Source organism: Scyliorhinus canicula, chromosome 9 (assembly GCF_902713615.1).
Source record: "Scyliorhinus canicula chromosome 9, sScyCan1.1, whole genome shotgun sequence".
In the NCBI taxonomy this organism is placed as follows: domain Eukaryota; kingdom Metazoa; phylum Chordata; class Chondrichthyes; order Carcharhiniformes; family Scyliorhinidae; genus Scyliorhinus; species Scyliorhinus canicula.
This window is the reverse complement of record NC_052154.1, coordinates 121,712,759-121,727,371: the sequence shown is the minus strand read 5'-3', so window position 1 is coordinate 121,727,371 and position 14,613 is coordinate 121,712,759. Positions and strand designations below refer to the sequence as shown.

General features: G+C 46.6%; 1 protein-coding gene across 2 annotated transcripts in view; it reads left to right on the top strand.

The window, feature by feature from the left end:
* The window catches only part of pnpla2 (patatin-like phospholipase domain containing 2), a 98,125-nt gene that overhangs the window by 58,467 nt on the left and 25,045 nt on the right, over positions 1–14,613 (top strand). For both annotated transcript variants that reach the window (XM_038807480.1, XM_038807479.1), the window contains exon 5: positions 2,936–2,996. In XM_038807480.1, the coding sequence (XP_038663408.1) occupies positions 2,936–2,996 (61 nt within the window). The remainder of the gene's footprint in view (positions 1–2,935; positions 2,997–14,613) is intronic.

Sequence of the window (14,613 nt, the reverse complement as noted above, 5' to 3'; positions counted from 1 at the left end):
AGAGGTTCTGGCATAGGATCAAACCCAGAACTTCTACTCCATAGGTAGGGCGCGACCACAAGGCCCTCCTAATCTTTGGGTGTCAGGAGGTGTAGTTACTGACTGTAAATTACAACCTCTGACCTGTTCTTGTAGTCTATCCTGGACCAGACCCCGACATTTGCTGGGACACCAGACAGAAACCCCCATTTGTTTATTTGTAAAGCTGTGAGAAAAGGATACTGCTCCAGGAGCGACTCCACGCACAAGTAGGGATATGGCGAGTGCAATTTAATGAGAGCAAAAAAAAAAAAGAGTCTCATTTGGGGGGTAAATAGCAGGGTGTTTCTTGGCACCCACATTGCCGAGAGCGGCCCTGCTATCGATCAGGACATTGGTTTATTTTGGGGGGGCTCTGCAGGGAGCGCCCCACTGAGGCCACACTTACCTCATTCCCTGCGCTGACGAGATCAGCTTCCGGGACCTTGGTTGTGCCCCTGCTATGATGCACAGCTGGCAGTGCCAAGGCGCCCAAGTGGCAGCAGGGATGCCATCCTTCCCAGAACCCGACTGAGGTCGCTGATGCTGGGGGAGAGCTCCCAGGTGCCGTTGTGCCTGATCCAGGTTTGTGTGGACCAGTGCAAAGCGGCACCATGGTGAAGCCTTCCATGCGAAGCCATTAGTTCCTGGACCTTGGGATGATCGGGCGCAGACATAATGAAAATAACCTAATGGCTCATTTAAATACGTTAATCTGGATCTCGCCCTCACTGGGCAAGATCCAGATCACGACGTCTCGCGAGATCTTGGTAGATCTTGTGAGGAGTTTTGAGCGTCGCAAATCTTGTGAGAGGCCTCTTGTGAGATTTAGCGTCCTTGTTGCGTCACCACGTCGGGCACGATGAGGTTATTCAATTGCGCCCAGTAGTCTTAAACAAACTTCATTATGAATGCAGTATTAAATTAACATAACATCTTAAAGAATAGCTTAAAATTACTAGTTAAACAATACTTAGCAATAAAGTAAACAGTTCAACATCCTAACTGCTATCCTTCCAATTAAGCAACACCCATCTCCGGTCAAAACATACTTTTAAATACAGTTAGCAAACACAGGAATACATGCTGTCAGAGATGTCTTGGAGAGAGGGAGGGATAACCTTCAGGAAGATTGTTGTCTGTGTTAAAATCACTGTTTAACTTGACAACACTTTTCAGAAGCTTCTGTTCCATTAGGCTCGTTTCACATAAGCATGGTTTGAAATAAGAATGATTTCATTTTTATAATGCCCTACTTATCCCTTCTGTTGCCACAATGTCTTTTAAACTGGGATTTAAATAACTTGCTGGGGCAGATACATACACACGCTAACCCAGGCTTTTCCCAGGCTTTTAACTATTATGCACCAGATACATATAGTATAATCTGAAATTCCTGCATTCGTCACAAGCCCCAGTATTTATATGGCCGGTCCAGTTAAGTTGCTGGCCAATGTGGATATTGATGGTTTCACACATAAGCATGGTTTGAAATAAGGATGATCACATTTTTACAATGCCCTATTTACCCCTTCTGTCGCCACAATGTCAGCCTGTCTTTTAAACTGGGATTTTAAAATAACTTGCTGCAGCAGATACGTACACACACTATCCCAGGCTTTTAACCATTACAGAACCAGATATGTGAAATACAAAATATATCTGAAATTCCTGCATTCATCACAAGCCCCAGTATTTATATGGCCAGTTAGTAAAGTCATTGACCAATGTGGATCTTGATGGTGGGGAATTAAAGATGTTGATGCTGTTGAACCCAATTCATTTTTTTTCAATTAAGGGGCAATTTAGCATGGCCAATCCATCAACCCTGTACATCTTTGGGTTGTGGGGCCGAAACCCACGCAAACACGGGGAGAATGTGCAAACTGCACATGGTCAGTGACTCAGAGCCGGTATCGAACCTGGGACCTCAGCGCCGGGAGACAGCAATGCTAACCACTGTGCCATTGTGCTGTCCGACTGGTGACATTTTATAACCCTGCATAACGGGTGTTCTGCGTTTTTAGAAGGGATTACATCGGAGTGCATCTGGCTCAGTTAAACTATGACTAACAATCTCAAACCTGCAACTTTGATTTGGCGGATGAAGCACTATTTTTTAGACTGTAAGCAATTTAGCTTAATTTATTGTTCCTTGAGTTGCCAGTTGAATGCCATATTTACCCTGGGAAGGATCATTATTGTCAGTTGAATGCCATCTGTACTCTGGAAAGGATCCTTAACCCTCGTACCTTTCCTGATACATCATGAACTAATATGGCAAAGAGGGACAGGCATTGCAGGCTGTCTAAAACCAGCATGAACTCTACTTTCAAAATCTACTGCACAATGTGAGCTATTCTCCGAGCAGGCAAATGCATGCAACACTTGCCTTGTATGAGCCAGATGAGTTGCTTTCAGATCAGAGTTTAAGATTATTTGATGCAGCAAGGTCTCAACGTAATAAGGCATGGGTAGTAGACTGTATGATGGGAAACTTTGCATTGAAGTAGATACAAAGCTATGTTACTTTTGTGTGGTTCACCGGCACAACTCCTATTTTGTTGACCCTTGAAGCATTGAATGCAGGTTTCAGTTCCAGAAGTGTTTTTTTTTTAAATGTCCAAATTCAGATTCAACAGGCGCTGACTTCTCTTCAGAAAAATTGAAGAGATTGAGGTGCCCAGACCAAATGGAGATGCTTTTTGAACACAACACCAAGTGATAGAAATGTATACAAGGGACTCGGATTAGGGTGGAGAAACGCAATGAACTGCTTCATTGAATGTCAGTAAACATTCCACAATAGACATATTAAATACTAATGAAAAGAATGAAAATTTGCAAAAGCTAGCAGTTGGCATGTCCAAATCCAGTACAGATTTGTTCTCTCAATATGTTTTAATCTTTTTGACAGGTGATGCGGGATATGTGCAAACAGGGCTACAGTGATGCATTTGACTTCCTCAAGAGGAATGGTGAGTGTGGACCTGGGTTTCCCTGTTATATTTTTAAAAGATGCAGGTTATTTGCTGTCTCCTGAATGGTATTCAGTAAAATTAGATTTAATTAATCGAGGCAGTCATAAATATTGCACATCATGTAGTCTAAAGAAGAGTTGAAATTCTTTTAGTAAGTGATTTTAAAACAAAATCACTGTTGGCTGCTCCCAGTAATTTTGTCTTTAAAGAGATGACAAGAATCTTAAGCCTATTTGCATAGACAAAGGAAGTAGGAGGGTTAAGATCTATTTAGTGATTGTGTTCCATCTGTTCCTCGGTGGGATTAGGTTTGGAGCAACCATTGGTCGAAAACCAAGTAAACAAAGTTTAGCCTGGATATTCTCAGTGTGAATGTCAGAGAGCATACACCATCCCGGTGGCCCACCATCCCTGAAATCAAGTGCACAATCTAACGATGGCATTGCTCCTGACTCATGATGCAACACATTACGCCTTGCGAGATCGAATGGGATCTTGCGAGGTATCGCAATCTGGATCCCGCCCACAATGGATGGGACCTAAATTTGCATATCCAACTGTGCAGTCAGGCTCATGGAGTGGACTAGCAATGGAGATTCCAGCCCATTGCCCTTCTTTCCATGTGTATGCCAAATGATGCAATCACCATGTGCTTGTTTTGTACGTTCTAACGTGACAGACAGGATAGCAGAATAATTCCTCGTTTTGTGAAACAATTTTATGCCCTAATAAAATGCAGGGTAGTCTATGAAAGGGCTGTATTTTGCATTCATAGAAGTTACAGTGCAGAAGGAGGCCATTCGGCCCAGTGAGTCTGTACCGGCTCTTGGAAAGAGCAACCTACCCAAGCCCAAACCTCTCCCCTAGTCCCATAACCCCATAACACAGTAACCCACCTAACACTAATTCTTTATCATTTGATCAGACAGTAACCTCACCCAACACAAATTCTTTATCATTTAATCATACAGTAACTACATACAAATAAATAGACCATCCCTTAATTCAGTGGAGGGACTGAAAAATGTGAAAGATGGACAAGGTCCTGGTATTGCTCAGCTCACACACACTTGCTACTATTAATGGAGGCAAAATTCCATGAACGAGCCTGCCTGCCAAATTTTGTCCTCTTCTGAGGTCACAAAACTTCCTATTGGTAAATTTGAAAACAAAAACTGCACCTACAAATCGCTTCATAGGGAACAAAAGCTCCAAGGGGCTTTTCACAGTAACTTCATTTGAAGCCTACTTGTGACGATAAGCGATTTTCATTTCATTTCATTTCATATTCGCACACAACTGGCCTGAATCCCCCCTCCCATTTAGGTTTAAGGTTATGGTGCTGGTAATTGCTTCTAAAACTGTTTCAATTGCAGAATATGTTGAGGCAATCCAATTGGTGGCAACCATGTTTGCTTTATGGTTGCCACATCATTCACCGTTGCCACCATTGTAATGTTTAATATTCTGTCAAAGAAAAGTCATACAGTTGATTATTACTGCAAAGGCTATGGGCCCTGAGAATATCCCAGCAATAGTACTGAAGACTTGTGCTCCAGAACTTGCCGCACCCCTAGCCAAGCTGTTCCAGTATAGCTACAACACTGGCATCTACCCAACAATGCGGTAAGTTTACATAGATTTACATAGAATTTACAGTGCAGAAGGAGGCCATTCGGCCCATCGAGTCTGCACCGGCTCCTGGAAAGAGCACCCTACCCAAGGTTAACACCTCCACCCTATCCCCATAACCCAGTAACCCCACCCAACACTAAGGGCAATTTGTCATGGCCAATCCACCTAACCAGTTGCCCAGGTGTGTCCTGTACACAAGAAACAGGACAAATCCAACCCAGCCAATTACCGCCCTATCCGCCTACTCTCCATCATCAGCAAAGAGATGGAAGGAGTTATCAAAAATGCTATCAAGTGGCAATAACCTGCTCATGGATGCTCAGTTTGGTTTTCGTCAGGGTTACTCGCCTCCTGACCTCATTACAGCCTTGGTTCAAACATGGTCGAAAGAGCTGAATGCTAAAGGTTTGGTGAGAGTGACTGCACTTGACATCAAGGCTGCATTTGACCGAGTATGGCATCGAGGAGCGCTAGCTAAACTGGAGTCAATGGGAATCAGAGGGAAAACTCTCCGCTGGTTGGAGTCATACCTGGCCCAAAGGAAGATGGTTGTGGTGGTTGGAGGTCAATCATCTTCACTGCAAGAGTTCCTCAGGGTAGTGTCCTAGACACAACCATCTTCAGCTGCTTCATCAATAACCTGCTTTCCATCATAAGGTCAGAAGTGGGATGTTTGCAGATGACTGCATAATGTTCAGCACTGTTCGTGAATCCTCAGATAATAGCAGTCCATGTCCAAATGCAGCAAAACCTGGACAATATCCAAGCTTGGGCTGACAAGTGGCAAGTTATATTCGTGACACACAAGTGCCAGGCAATGACCATCTCCTACAAGAGAGGATCTAACCACTGCACTTTGATATTCAGTGGAATTACCATCGCTGAGTCCCCACAATCAACATCCTGGGGTTTACCATTGATCAGAAACTGAACTGGACTAGCCACATTAATACTGTGGCTACCAGGGCAGGTCAAAGATTAGGAATTCTATGGCAAATAACTCACCTCCTGATCCCCCCCCCCCCCGCCGCTTGAATGCTCCCCCTTCCACAAACATTCAAACCCTCCGCCACCGACTAACAGTGGCAGCCATGTGTACCATCTACAGGATACACTGCAGTATTCACCAATGTTCCTTAGACAACACCTTCCAACCCCACGACCACAACCATCTAGAAGGACAAGAGCAGCAGATACCTGGGGACCCTACCACCTGGAGGTTTCCTTCCAAGTCATTCACCACCCTGACTTGGAAGTATATCCCAACTCCTTCAATGTCACTGGGGCAACATCCTGGAACTCTCTCCCTCACAACACAGTAGTGCTGCAATGGTTCAAGAAGGCAATGATGTGTTATCTGTCTTGGTCTAACATCGACTGCAACTGGATGCAGTGAAACGAGAAACGGGCTTCCGACACAGGAGATGGTCCAACACTGTTTTATTGAAACTGCTGATTGCTGTACATAATCTGCTGTGGGTTGACACTCTATTAACCTAACTGATAACCTCCTACTGGCTTGACCAGGCTAGCTCTCCACCACATGGTGATGATATTTACTGGCTTGTGCACTGTGACTATCTCCTTAGCCGTGTCCTGTGAGAGAGAGAGAGTCTTAATGCCCTGTGGCTTTATAGTGGTGGTGTCCTGTCTGGTGATTGGTTGTTCTGTGTCGTGTGTGTTCATTGATTATCCTGTGTATCAATCACTGCCTATCTGCATCTCATGATATACATGAGTGGATATTATGAAATCTCCCCTTTTTTAAAAATAAATTTTGGAACGTGGCTACATGCATAACTATGTATAAGTGGGGAATTAATGAACATATGTACATGGGAAGGTGTCGATCGTGCAGATACAGAGCAAACTGAACAAAATTTACAAGATTTAAGTCTACAGATTCAGTCTTGTGGTGGGCGACAAATTCTTGTCGATCGCTTCAGAGGTGGAGGTGGGAACGCCGGCACCTGGACAGGCGGGATAGCTGCCATCTCGGTGGTCTTGTGGACAGGTGGGATCGCTGCCAGATCGGTGACCTCGTGGTGCAAGACGTCTGGAGGAGGCATGATGACATGCGGAGACGTGCGGTCGGGTGATGGGCAGGGAACTTTACGCACCGCCCTCCTGTTGCGCCGTAAAATAGAGCCATCAGCCATTTGGACAACGAAAGACCTAGGAGCAGCCTGTCTGACGACAACAGCTGGGGCTGAGCAATCTCCCTCAGGCAACTGAACGCGAACAACATCGTCTGGAACCAGCGCAGGCAGATCCGTGGCATGAGCATCATACGCGATCTTCTGCTGGTCCCTACATCGCTGCACTTTCTGCAGCACCGTGAGGTGGTCAAGGTCTGGAACATGGATGGCTGGAACAGTCTTCCTCAGTTTGCAGTTCATGAGCAACTGCGCCAAAGACAAACCAGTCCACAGAGGGGTTGCTCTGTATGCCAATAGCGCCAGGTTAAAATCAGAGGCTGAGTCTGCAGCCTTGCACAGCAACCGCTTGACAATATGGACCCCTTTCTCGGCCTTCCCGTTTAATTGCGGGTAATGGGGACTGGATATGATATGACTAAAGTGGTAGGATCGTGCAAAGTCGGACCACTCTTGGCTGTAGAAACATGGACCGTTGTCACTCATTACTGTGAGTGGTATCCCATGCCTGGCAAACGTCTCTTTGCAGGCTTTGTTGACGGACTTGGATGTGAGGTCCGACAGCTTCACCACTTCCGGGTAGCTGGAGAAGTAGTCGACCAGGAGCACGTAATCACGCCCATTTGCGTGAAAGAGGTCGATCCCTACGTTGGACCACGGAGAGGTCACAATCACGTGCTGTTGCAATGTTTCCTTGGGCTGAGCTGGTTGAAACTTCTGGCATGTTGTGCAGTTGAGGACCGTGTTGGCAATGTCCTGGCTGATGCCAGGCCAGTAAACTGCCTGCCGAGCTCTGCGTCGACATTTGTCGACCCCCAGGTGACCCTCATGGATCTGTCTGAGCACCATGTTTTGCATGCTTTGGGGAATGACGATTCTATCTAGTTTAAGAAGGATCCCCTCAACAACCGTCAGCTCATCCTTAACGTTGAAGAACTGGGTGCACTGCCCCTTTTGCCAGCCATGGCGAGGTGCTTCATCACGCGCTGCAGTAGGGGATCTTTGGCAGTTTCTTCACTTATTTGGATAACTCGTTCATCAGTGGCTGGGAGGTTGCTGGCACACAACTGTACCTGTGCTTCAATGTGGCGAAGCTCCTGAACCCAGCATGACCTGGGCACGGCTGGATCGGGGCATGCGCAGTGGCCTCCTTCAACGCACCGGCCTCGACGCAACATGGCGCAGGGCCACAGGGGCCGGTGCGTCGGAAAGGAGGCCCCAGTCAGAGAGGCTGGCCCTCCGATCGGTGGGCCCCGATCGCAGGCCAGGCTACATTGGAGGCCACTCCCGGTGTCGGACCTCCCCTACCCCAGCTACAGGCCGCCTCCCCGACCGTTTAACGGTGAGTTCCCACCTGCTGAGAGCAGGTGTGGATGGCGGCGGCAAGACCCGGCGGTATTACGATGGCCGCTTGGCCCATTCCAGGCCGAGAATTGGCGGCCGGCCGCGTAGACCGTCCCCCGATCGGTGTCACGCCAACCATGCTGGCGTTAATGGCACCGATTCTCCGCTCTGCAGAGAATCGCGTGCCAGCATCGGGGCGATGTGGCGCGATTCGTGCCGGTCGTGGGAATTCTCCGGTCCGGCCCCAGGCTGAGAGAATCGCGCCCTGTATATCTGGAAAAAAATATCGCTGACTCAGCTTTCATTGGTAACCCTAACTGTGAGAAACCCTGACATAATCCCAGTCTTCTTACATACATATTGGAACAGTTTGCTAGGAGACGTTACTAACCTTCTGATTTGACATAAAGGAGGCTGAACAGCTCGTGTATTTTCACATTCTAACCTGCCTCTAACTGGATCAACTAAATTGTGGCATTGATGATATCTAGCAATGGACTCTCGCAATGATAACTTCATGTATTCACCTGAGGATCATAGTGCAAACCTTTGGGAAGTGAAAGGAGGATGAAGGGATAAACTTGCTCAATAGGAATCGCCAGGCTTTTCAATCTCCTTTGTTACATTTATTTTGTCTGCATACTTCAAATCAGATTACTTCTCGGTTTGTTTTTTGCCATCTTGTGGTGATGCTAAGCAACCACACTCCCACACTATTTGGTTACCAATTTACTTCCCCTCCCGTTTCCTTCAGAAATATTGGGCTGTATTCTCCCCTACCCGGTTGGGAATTCCGCACCTTTAGGGGCTAGGTCCGCGCCGGAGTCGCTCCCGCTCTGCCGATTGTCGCCAACGGTCTTTGGCGCCACGCCGGCCAGCGTCAGGGCTGACCGAAAGGCCTTCGCCGGTCGGCGTGAGTCTGCGCATGCGCTGGAGCATCAGCGGCCACTGACGTCCCCACCGGCGCATGCACGGTGGAAGGTGGTCTCTTCCGCCTCCGCCTCCGCCATGGTGGAGGCCGTGGCGGCGGCGGAAGAAAAAGAGTGCCCCCACAGCACAGGCCCGCCCGCCGATCGGTGGGCCCTGATCGTGGGCCAGGCCACCGTGGGGGCACCCCCCGGGGTCCGATTGCCCCGCGCCCCTCCCAGGATCCCAGGGCCCGCTCGCGCCGCCGGCACAGAGGTGGTTTAAACCACGTCGGTGGGATAGGCCTGACAGCGGCGGGCCGGAGAATTGCCACGGGGGCCCGCCGACCGGCGGGGCGTGATTCCCGCCTCCGCCGATTCCTGGGTGGTGGAGAATTCTGGCCACGGCGGGGGCGGGATTTACGAAGGCCCCGGGCGATTCCCCGACCCTGTAGGGGGTCGGAGAATTCCGCCCATTGGCTTTTTCCTGGTTTATCAGGCACCAAATACCCTTTTAAATTCTAGCAAAACAAATTTGGCAGTTGTTTGTATCTTTGTGAGCTGAATAATATGAAAGCAAAAATGCTGGAGTTGCTGAAAATTTGAAATACAAATAGAAAATGCTGGAAATACACAGTAGGTGCGACAGCACCTGTGGAGAGCAAAACACAGTTAATGTTTCAAGTTGAATATGATTCTTCAGCTCTGAAGAAGAGTCATGTTTGCCTCTGTTTCTCTCCCCACAGGTGCTGCCAGACCTGCTGAGTGCGTCAAATATATGAATGTTTTCAGAGATAACTAACATACGTGCAGACTGAAGAACAGATTTATTGTAAAGAGCTGAAGTGAATGCAGCACAAAAATTATCTGTAGATGCACTATTTTTTAAAAATCTAGAGTACCCAATTATTTTTTTGTTCCAATTAAGGGGCAATTTAGCGTGGTCAATCCACCTACCCTGCTCATAGAACATACAGTGCAGGAGGCCGTTCGGCCCATCGAGTTACACCGACCCACACTTCCACCCTATCCCCGTAACCCAATAACCCCTCCTAAACCTTTTTGGTCACCAAGGGCAATTTATCATGGCCAATCCACCTAACCTGCACTTCTTTGGACTGTGGGAGGAAACCAGAGTACCCGGAGGAAACCCATGCAGACACGGGGAGAATGTGCAGACTCCGCACAGCCAGTGACCCAGCGGGGAATCGAACCTGGGACCCTGGCGCTGTGAAGCCACAGTGCTATCCACTTGTGCTACCATGCTGCCCCATCTCTGGGTTGTGGGTGTGAAACCCACGCAGACATGGGGTGAATGTGCAAACTCCACACAGACGGTGACCCAGGGCCGGGATTCAAACCCGGGTCCTCAGCGCCGCAGTCCCAGTGCTAACCACTGCGCCACATGCCGCCCCTGTAGATGCACTATTAATCAGAAGCTGAATAATTTAACTGAATGTTGCATCGCAGCTGGTCTTCAGCAGGGGGCATTGGATTGCGTTCAAGAACAGAAATTCTGGCTGGATGTGACTTTAGTCTCACCTGTGTTTGGTTAACTTGGCACAGCCTGGGAATTGAAGTTTGAGATTATTTAGTCCATGCATTTTAATTATTCTGAGCAGTGGCTATACTCACTGGGCTATCAGTATGTGGGGTGGATGGGGCTCCATATATTACAGTTTTTTATAGTCCACATTCTCGATGCCAATGTCTCTGCCTATTCTATCAAAATTGATTCTGCTTTCTAAACATGCTAGTTTTTATTTTTTGCCCCCTCTGGTTGGGTTGAAATTAGAAATATCAGGACAGCCCATTTATTTTTCCTACCCCTAACCTTGATGTTTCTATTCAACCTTTGTCAGGTTGTGGCTAGCTATTGAGAATGAGGAAGTATATTCATATAAATGCAATGGTGAGGGACTTCCACATAAACCCTCAACAAATACAAATAGCTGTTACTTCAGCTTTGCTAAAATTTGAAATGGCATCTGATATTGATGAATTGTACATCACAGAATTCACAAAGCAGAAAGAGGCCATTCATACCATCGAGTATGCACAGGCCCTTGGAAAGAGCACCCTACCGAAGCCCACACCTCTACCCTATCCCCACACTTCCACCCTATCCCCGTAACCACACCTTACCTTTTTTTTTGGGACACTAAGGGCAATTTAGCATTGCCAATCCACCTACCCCTGCACATCTTTGGACTGTGGGAGGAAACTGGAGCCCCCGGAGGAAACACGCGCAGACAGGGGAGAACGTGCACACTCCGCAGACAGTGACCCAAGCCGGGAAACAAACCTGAGACCCTGGCGCTGTGAAGCCATTGTGCTAACCACTATGCTAACGTGCTGCCCTATTATATAGTAAAATACTATTTTCCATGTGAGAAAATATCTGCCAGTCTTTTCTCTCCCAAGCAAGGTCCACTGACCAAATGCCATGGCTTAAATTACTCATATACTGTATCCTGAAATTTGCATTTGAAGAAATCGATACTCCCTGCTTCTATGAGCTCCCTCGGGAAATCTGCTCCATAGACTAGCCACTCGCACTCAAAATACATTTCCACAGATTCATTTTGAGATCACTTCCTTTCAAGATATAATAATAATAATCGCTTATTGTCACAAGTAGGCTTCAATGAAGTTACTGTGAAAAGCCCCAAGTCGCCACATTCCGGCGTCTGTTCAGGGAGGCCGCTACGGGAATTGAACCCGCGCTGCTGGCATTGTCCTGCATTGCAAGCCAGCTATTTAGCCCACTGTGCTAAACCAGATTAGGCTGTGTCCTCTGGTTCCATTGTTTTGGACAAAATTAAATAGCTCATAACATTGTGTTCTTGAAGTTTGTGGCATCATCTGAATCTACGTGTAGATCCATCAGGCTTTCTGGTCCTAGGGTCCCAGGTGCTGCAGCAGGACAACTTCTCAATCCTATTCCACCTATAGGCCGACTTGACCGTATGCCTTTGCTCAACTTGTGTTTATTATGTTTCTCAGTTGGTTCCAGTTTGAGCTCACTCCATAAGCCTTTTCTTTATTTCCAATAAGAACTGTCCAGCACTTCCAAATGAAAGCCGTCACTCACCCACTTTGTGCCTTTAAGCATAAAATAATGCCCGGTAGTCTGCCCCCGCAAGCAATGAATGCTTCTGTGGTTACCAAATCTCTATATCGTGTCTCTTTTCACTTCAGAAGACATATCCTTGGCCATGCCATTCACATTTTATATTGGACGAGCCTCCCAAACAAGTTATTCCCAGAAGCACAAGATATTAAATGAATACAAATACAACAGCCTGAAAACAGTTCATGAAGGGTTAACGGCAAACTAGTCAGCAGAAACTTTTTCTTGCGGAGCTTAGGATGAACACTTTTGAGACAGATAATAGTCTCCTTTTAATCTTTGCAGGTCTTCCATAGACATAACCAAAAAAACACACACTGTGGTCCTGCATTTGCAAGGCTAGCTGAAACTGCTGATGCGCACACTGTATGCATTTATTTTTTTATAGTCACAAAATGCGTTGAAGGTCAACCTGAGATAGAGGTAACTGTTTCTTTATTCTCTCATGGAATGTGAGTGTCACCGGCAAGTCCAGCATTTGATGCGCATCCCTAATTCCTTTGAACTGACTGGCTTGCTAGGCTATTTCAGAGGCCTGAGATAACTGCAGGGTAAGGCTGACAGATTTCAGGGCAGCACGGTGGCGCAGTGGGTTAACCCTGTTGCCTCACGGCGCCGAGGTCCCAGGTTCGATCCCGGCTCTGGGTCACTGTCCGTGTGGAGTTTACACATTCTCCCTGTGTTTGCATTGGTCTCGCCCCCACAACCCAAAGATGTGCAGGCTAGGTGGATTGGCCACGCTAAATTGCCGCTTAATTGGAAAAAATGAATTGGGTACTCTAAATTAATTTTTTTTAAAGGGAAAAAGAAGGCTGACAGATTTCCTCCCCTATAGGGGATTAGTGAGCCAGATGGGTTTTTACTCGACAATTAATTACCGAGAATAGCTTTATATTCCAGATTTATTACTTGAATTTTATTTCACCAGCTGCCATGGTGGGATTTAAACCTGTGTTCCCAGAGCGTTAGTTTGGGCCTCTGGATTACTAATCCAGTGACATTGCCACTGCACCACCATCTCCCCAACATTGACAATAATCTTCACATTGAAAATAGGTTCAGCAGGAGGCTGTTCAGGCCTTCGAATCTGCTCTGCTATTCATTATGATCGTGGCTGATCATCCAACTCAATAGCCTGATCCCCCCCCCCCAGCATGATATCCTTTGATCCCCATTGCCCCATGTGCTATATTTAACTGCTTCTTGAAAACATACAATGTTTTGGCCTCAACCACTTTCTCTGGTAGCGAATTTCACAGGCCGACCACGACCTATAAACATATAGGGATGATGAAAAGAGAAATGTAAGTGCTTAGAGTCTTCCAAATATGCTTTATTATCACCAATTGAAGCATTCGGGACCACACTAAAGTACCTTCCCTTAATACATTTCTATTCGTATTTTCATTCTTTGCCGGTTTTGCAATGAAAATCTTTTAGTTTGAGAATACTTCACCTTTTTAAAGGAGTATAGCAGATGAGTTTATCCTGTGCATTAGATATAAGAGACATGTCACTTCTAATTTGAGTGTAATGTTTTAAATTTTAACTTTAAACCAAGGTCCCCTACCTCCTCTTCCACCCCTACTTTAGCCAATCTGATGTTGAAGCTCGTATTTCTGCCTTTGGTGCCGCAAGATCCAATTTGTACTAAGACTGTCTGTCCGAACCCAGCTTCCTTTCTCCACTCTTTGTAAATTTCAGTATGCCCATAACGCCTGTGTCATGTCTGGCACCAAATTCTCTTCACCAATCATTTCTATTCTCTCAGTGGCTCACTATGCCTCAAATATAAAATTCCCATTCATGTTTAGATTCATTTCTATTTACGTGGTCTCCTCCTGCCCTACAAATCATTCCCTTTGCACTCTTTTTCCCTGCCTCTGGCTTCTTGTGTGAATTTCCCCTATTTTCACCTCGCCATCGGTGGCTGCACTTTCATCTCTCTGGGCCCAATGCTTCTGAAAGGTCATTCATATACTCAACTTCACTAAGCTTCTCTTTACTTATAAGGCTCACTTTATCAAAACTCCACCGCTGACCATGATTTTGGACACCCCTCCTGAGACTTTGTATTTTGTGTCAGTGCCTACTTTTCCTTATGCCTCCTTAAATTCCCTTCAAATGTCATTGTACGTGCGATGAATGTAGGTATTTCATATATATTCTATTATATGTATTTGGTACAGTAAGTGTTAAAAGCCTGGGTTGGTGTGTGTACGACAGCTGCAGTATTGTTTTTAAAGAATCCTGTTTTGCAAGACAGCTGGGCTTTTTGGGAACCAGAGGTGCAATTAACGCATCGTAAATGTTTGGGCAAATGTATTTTTGTTGATGTTACGCAGTTTCTTATGGAGTCGTTCGTTAGAGACATTGGCCACAATTCTCTGGCGTTTGAGATTCTCTTTTCCCGCCGGCAGCCCACCCCCGCCCACGGGTTT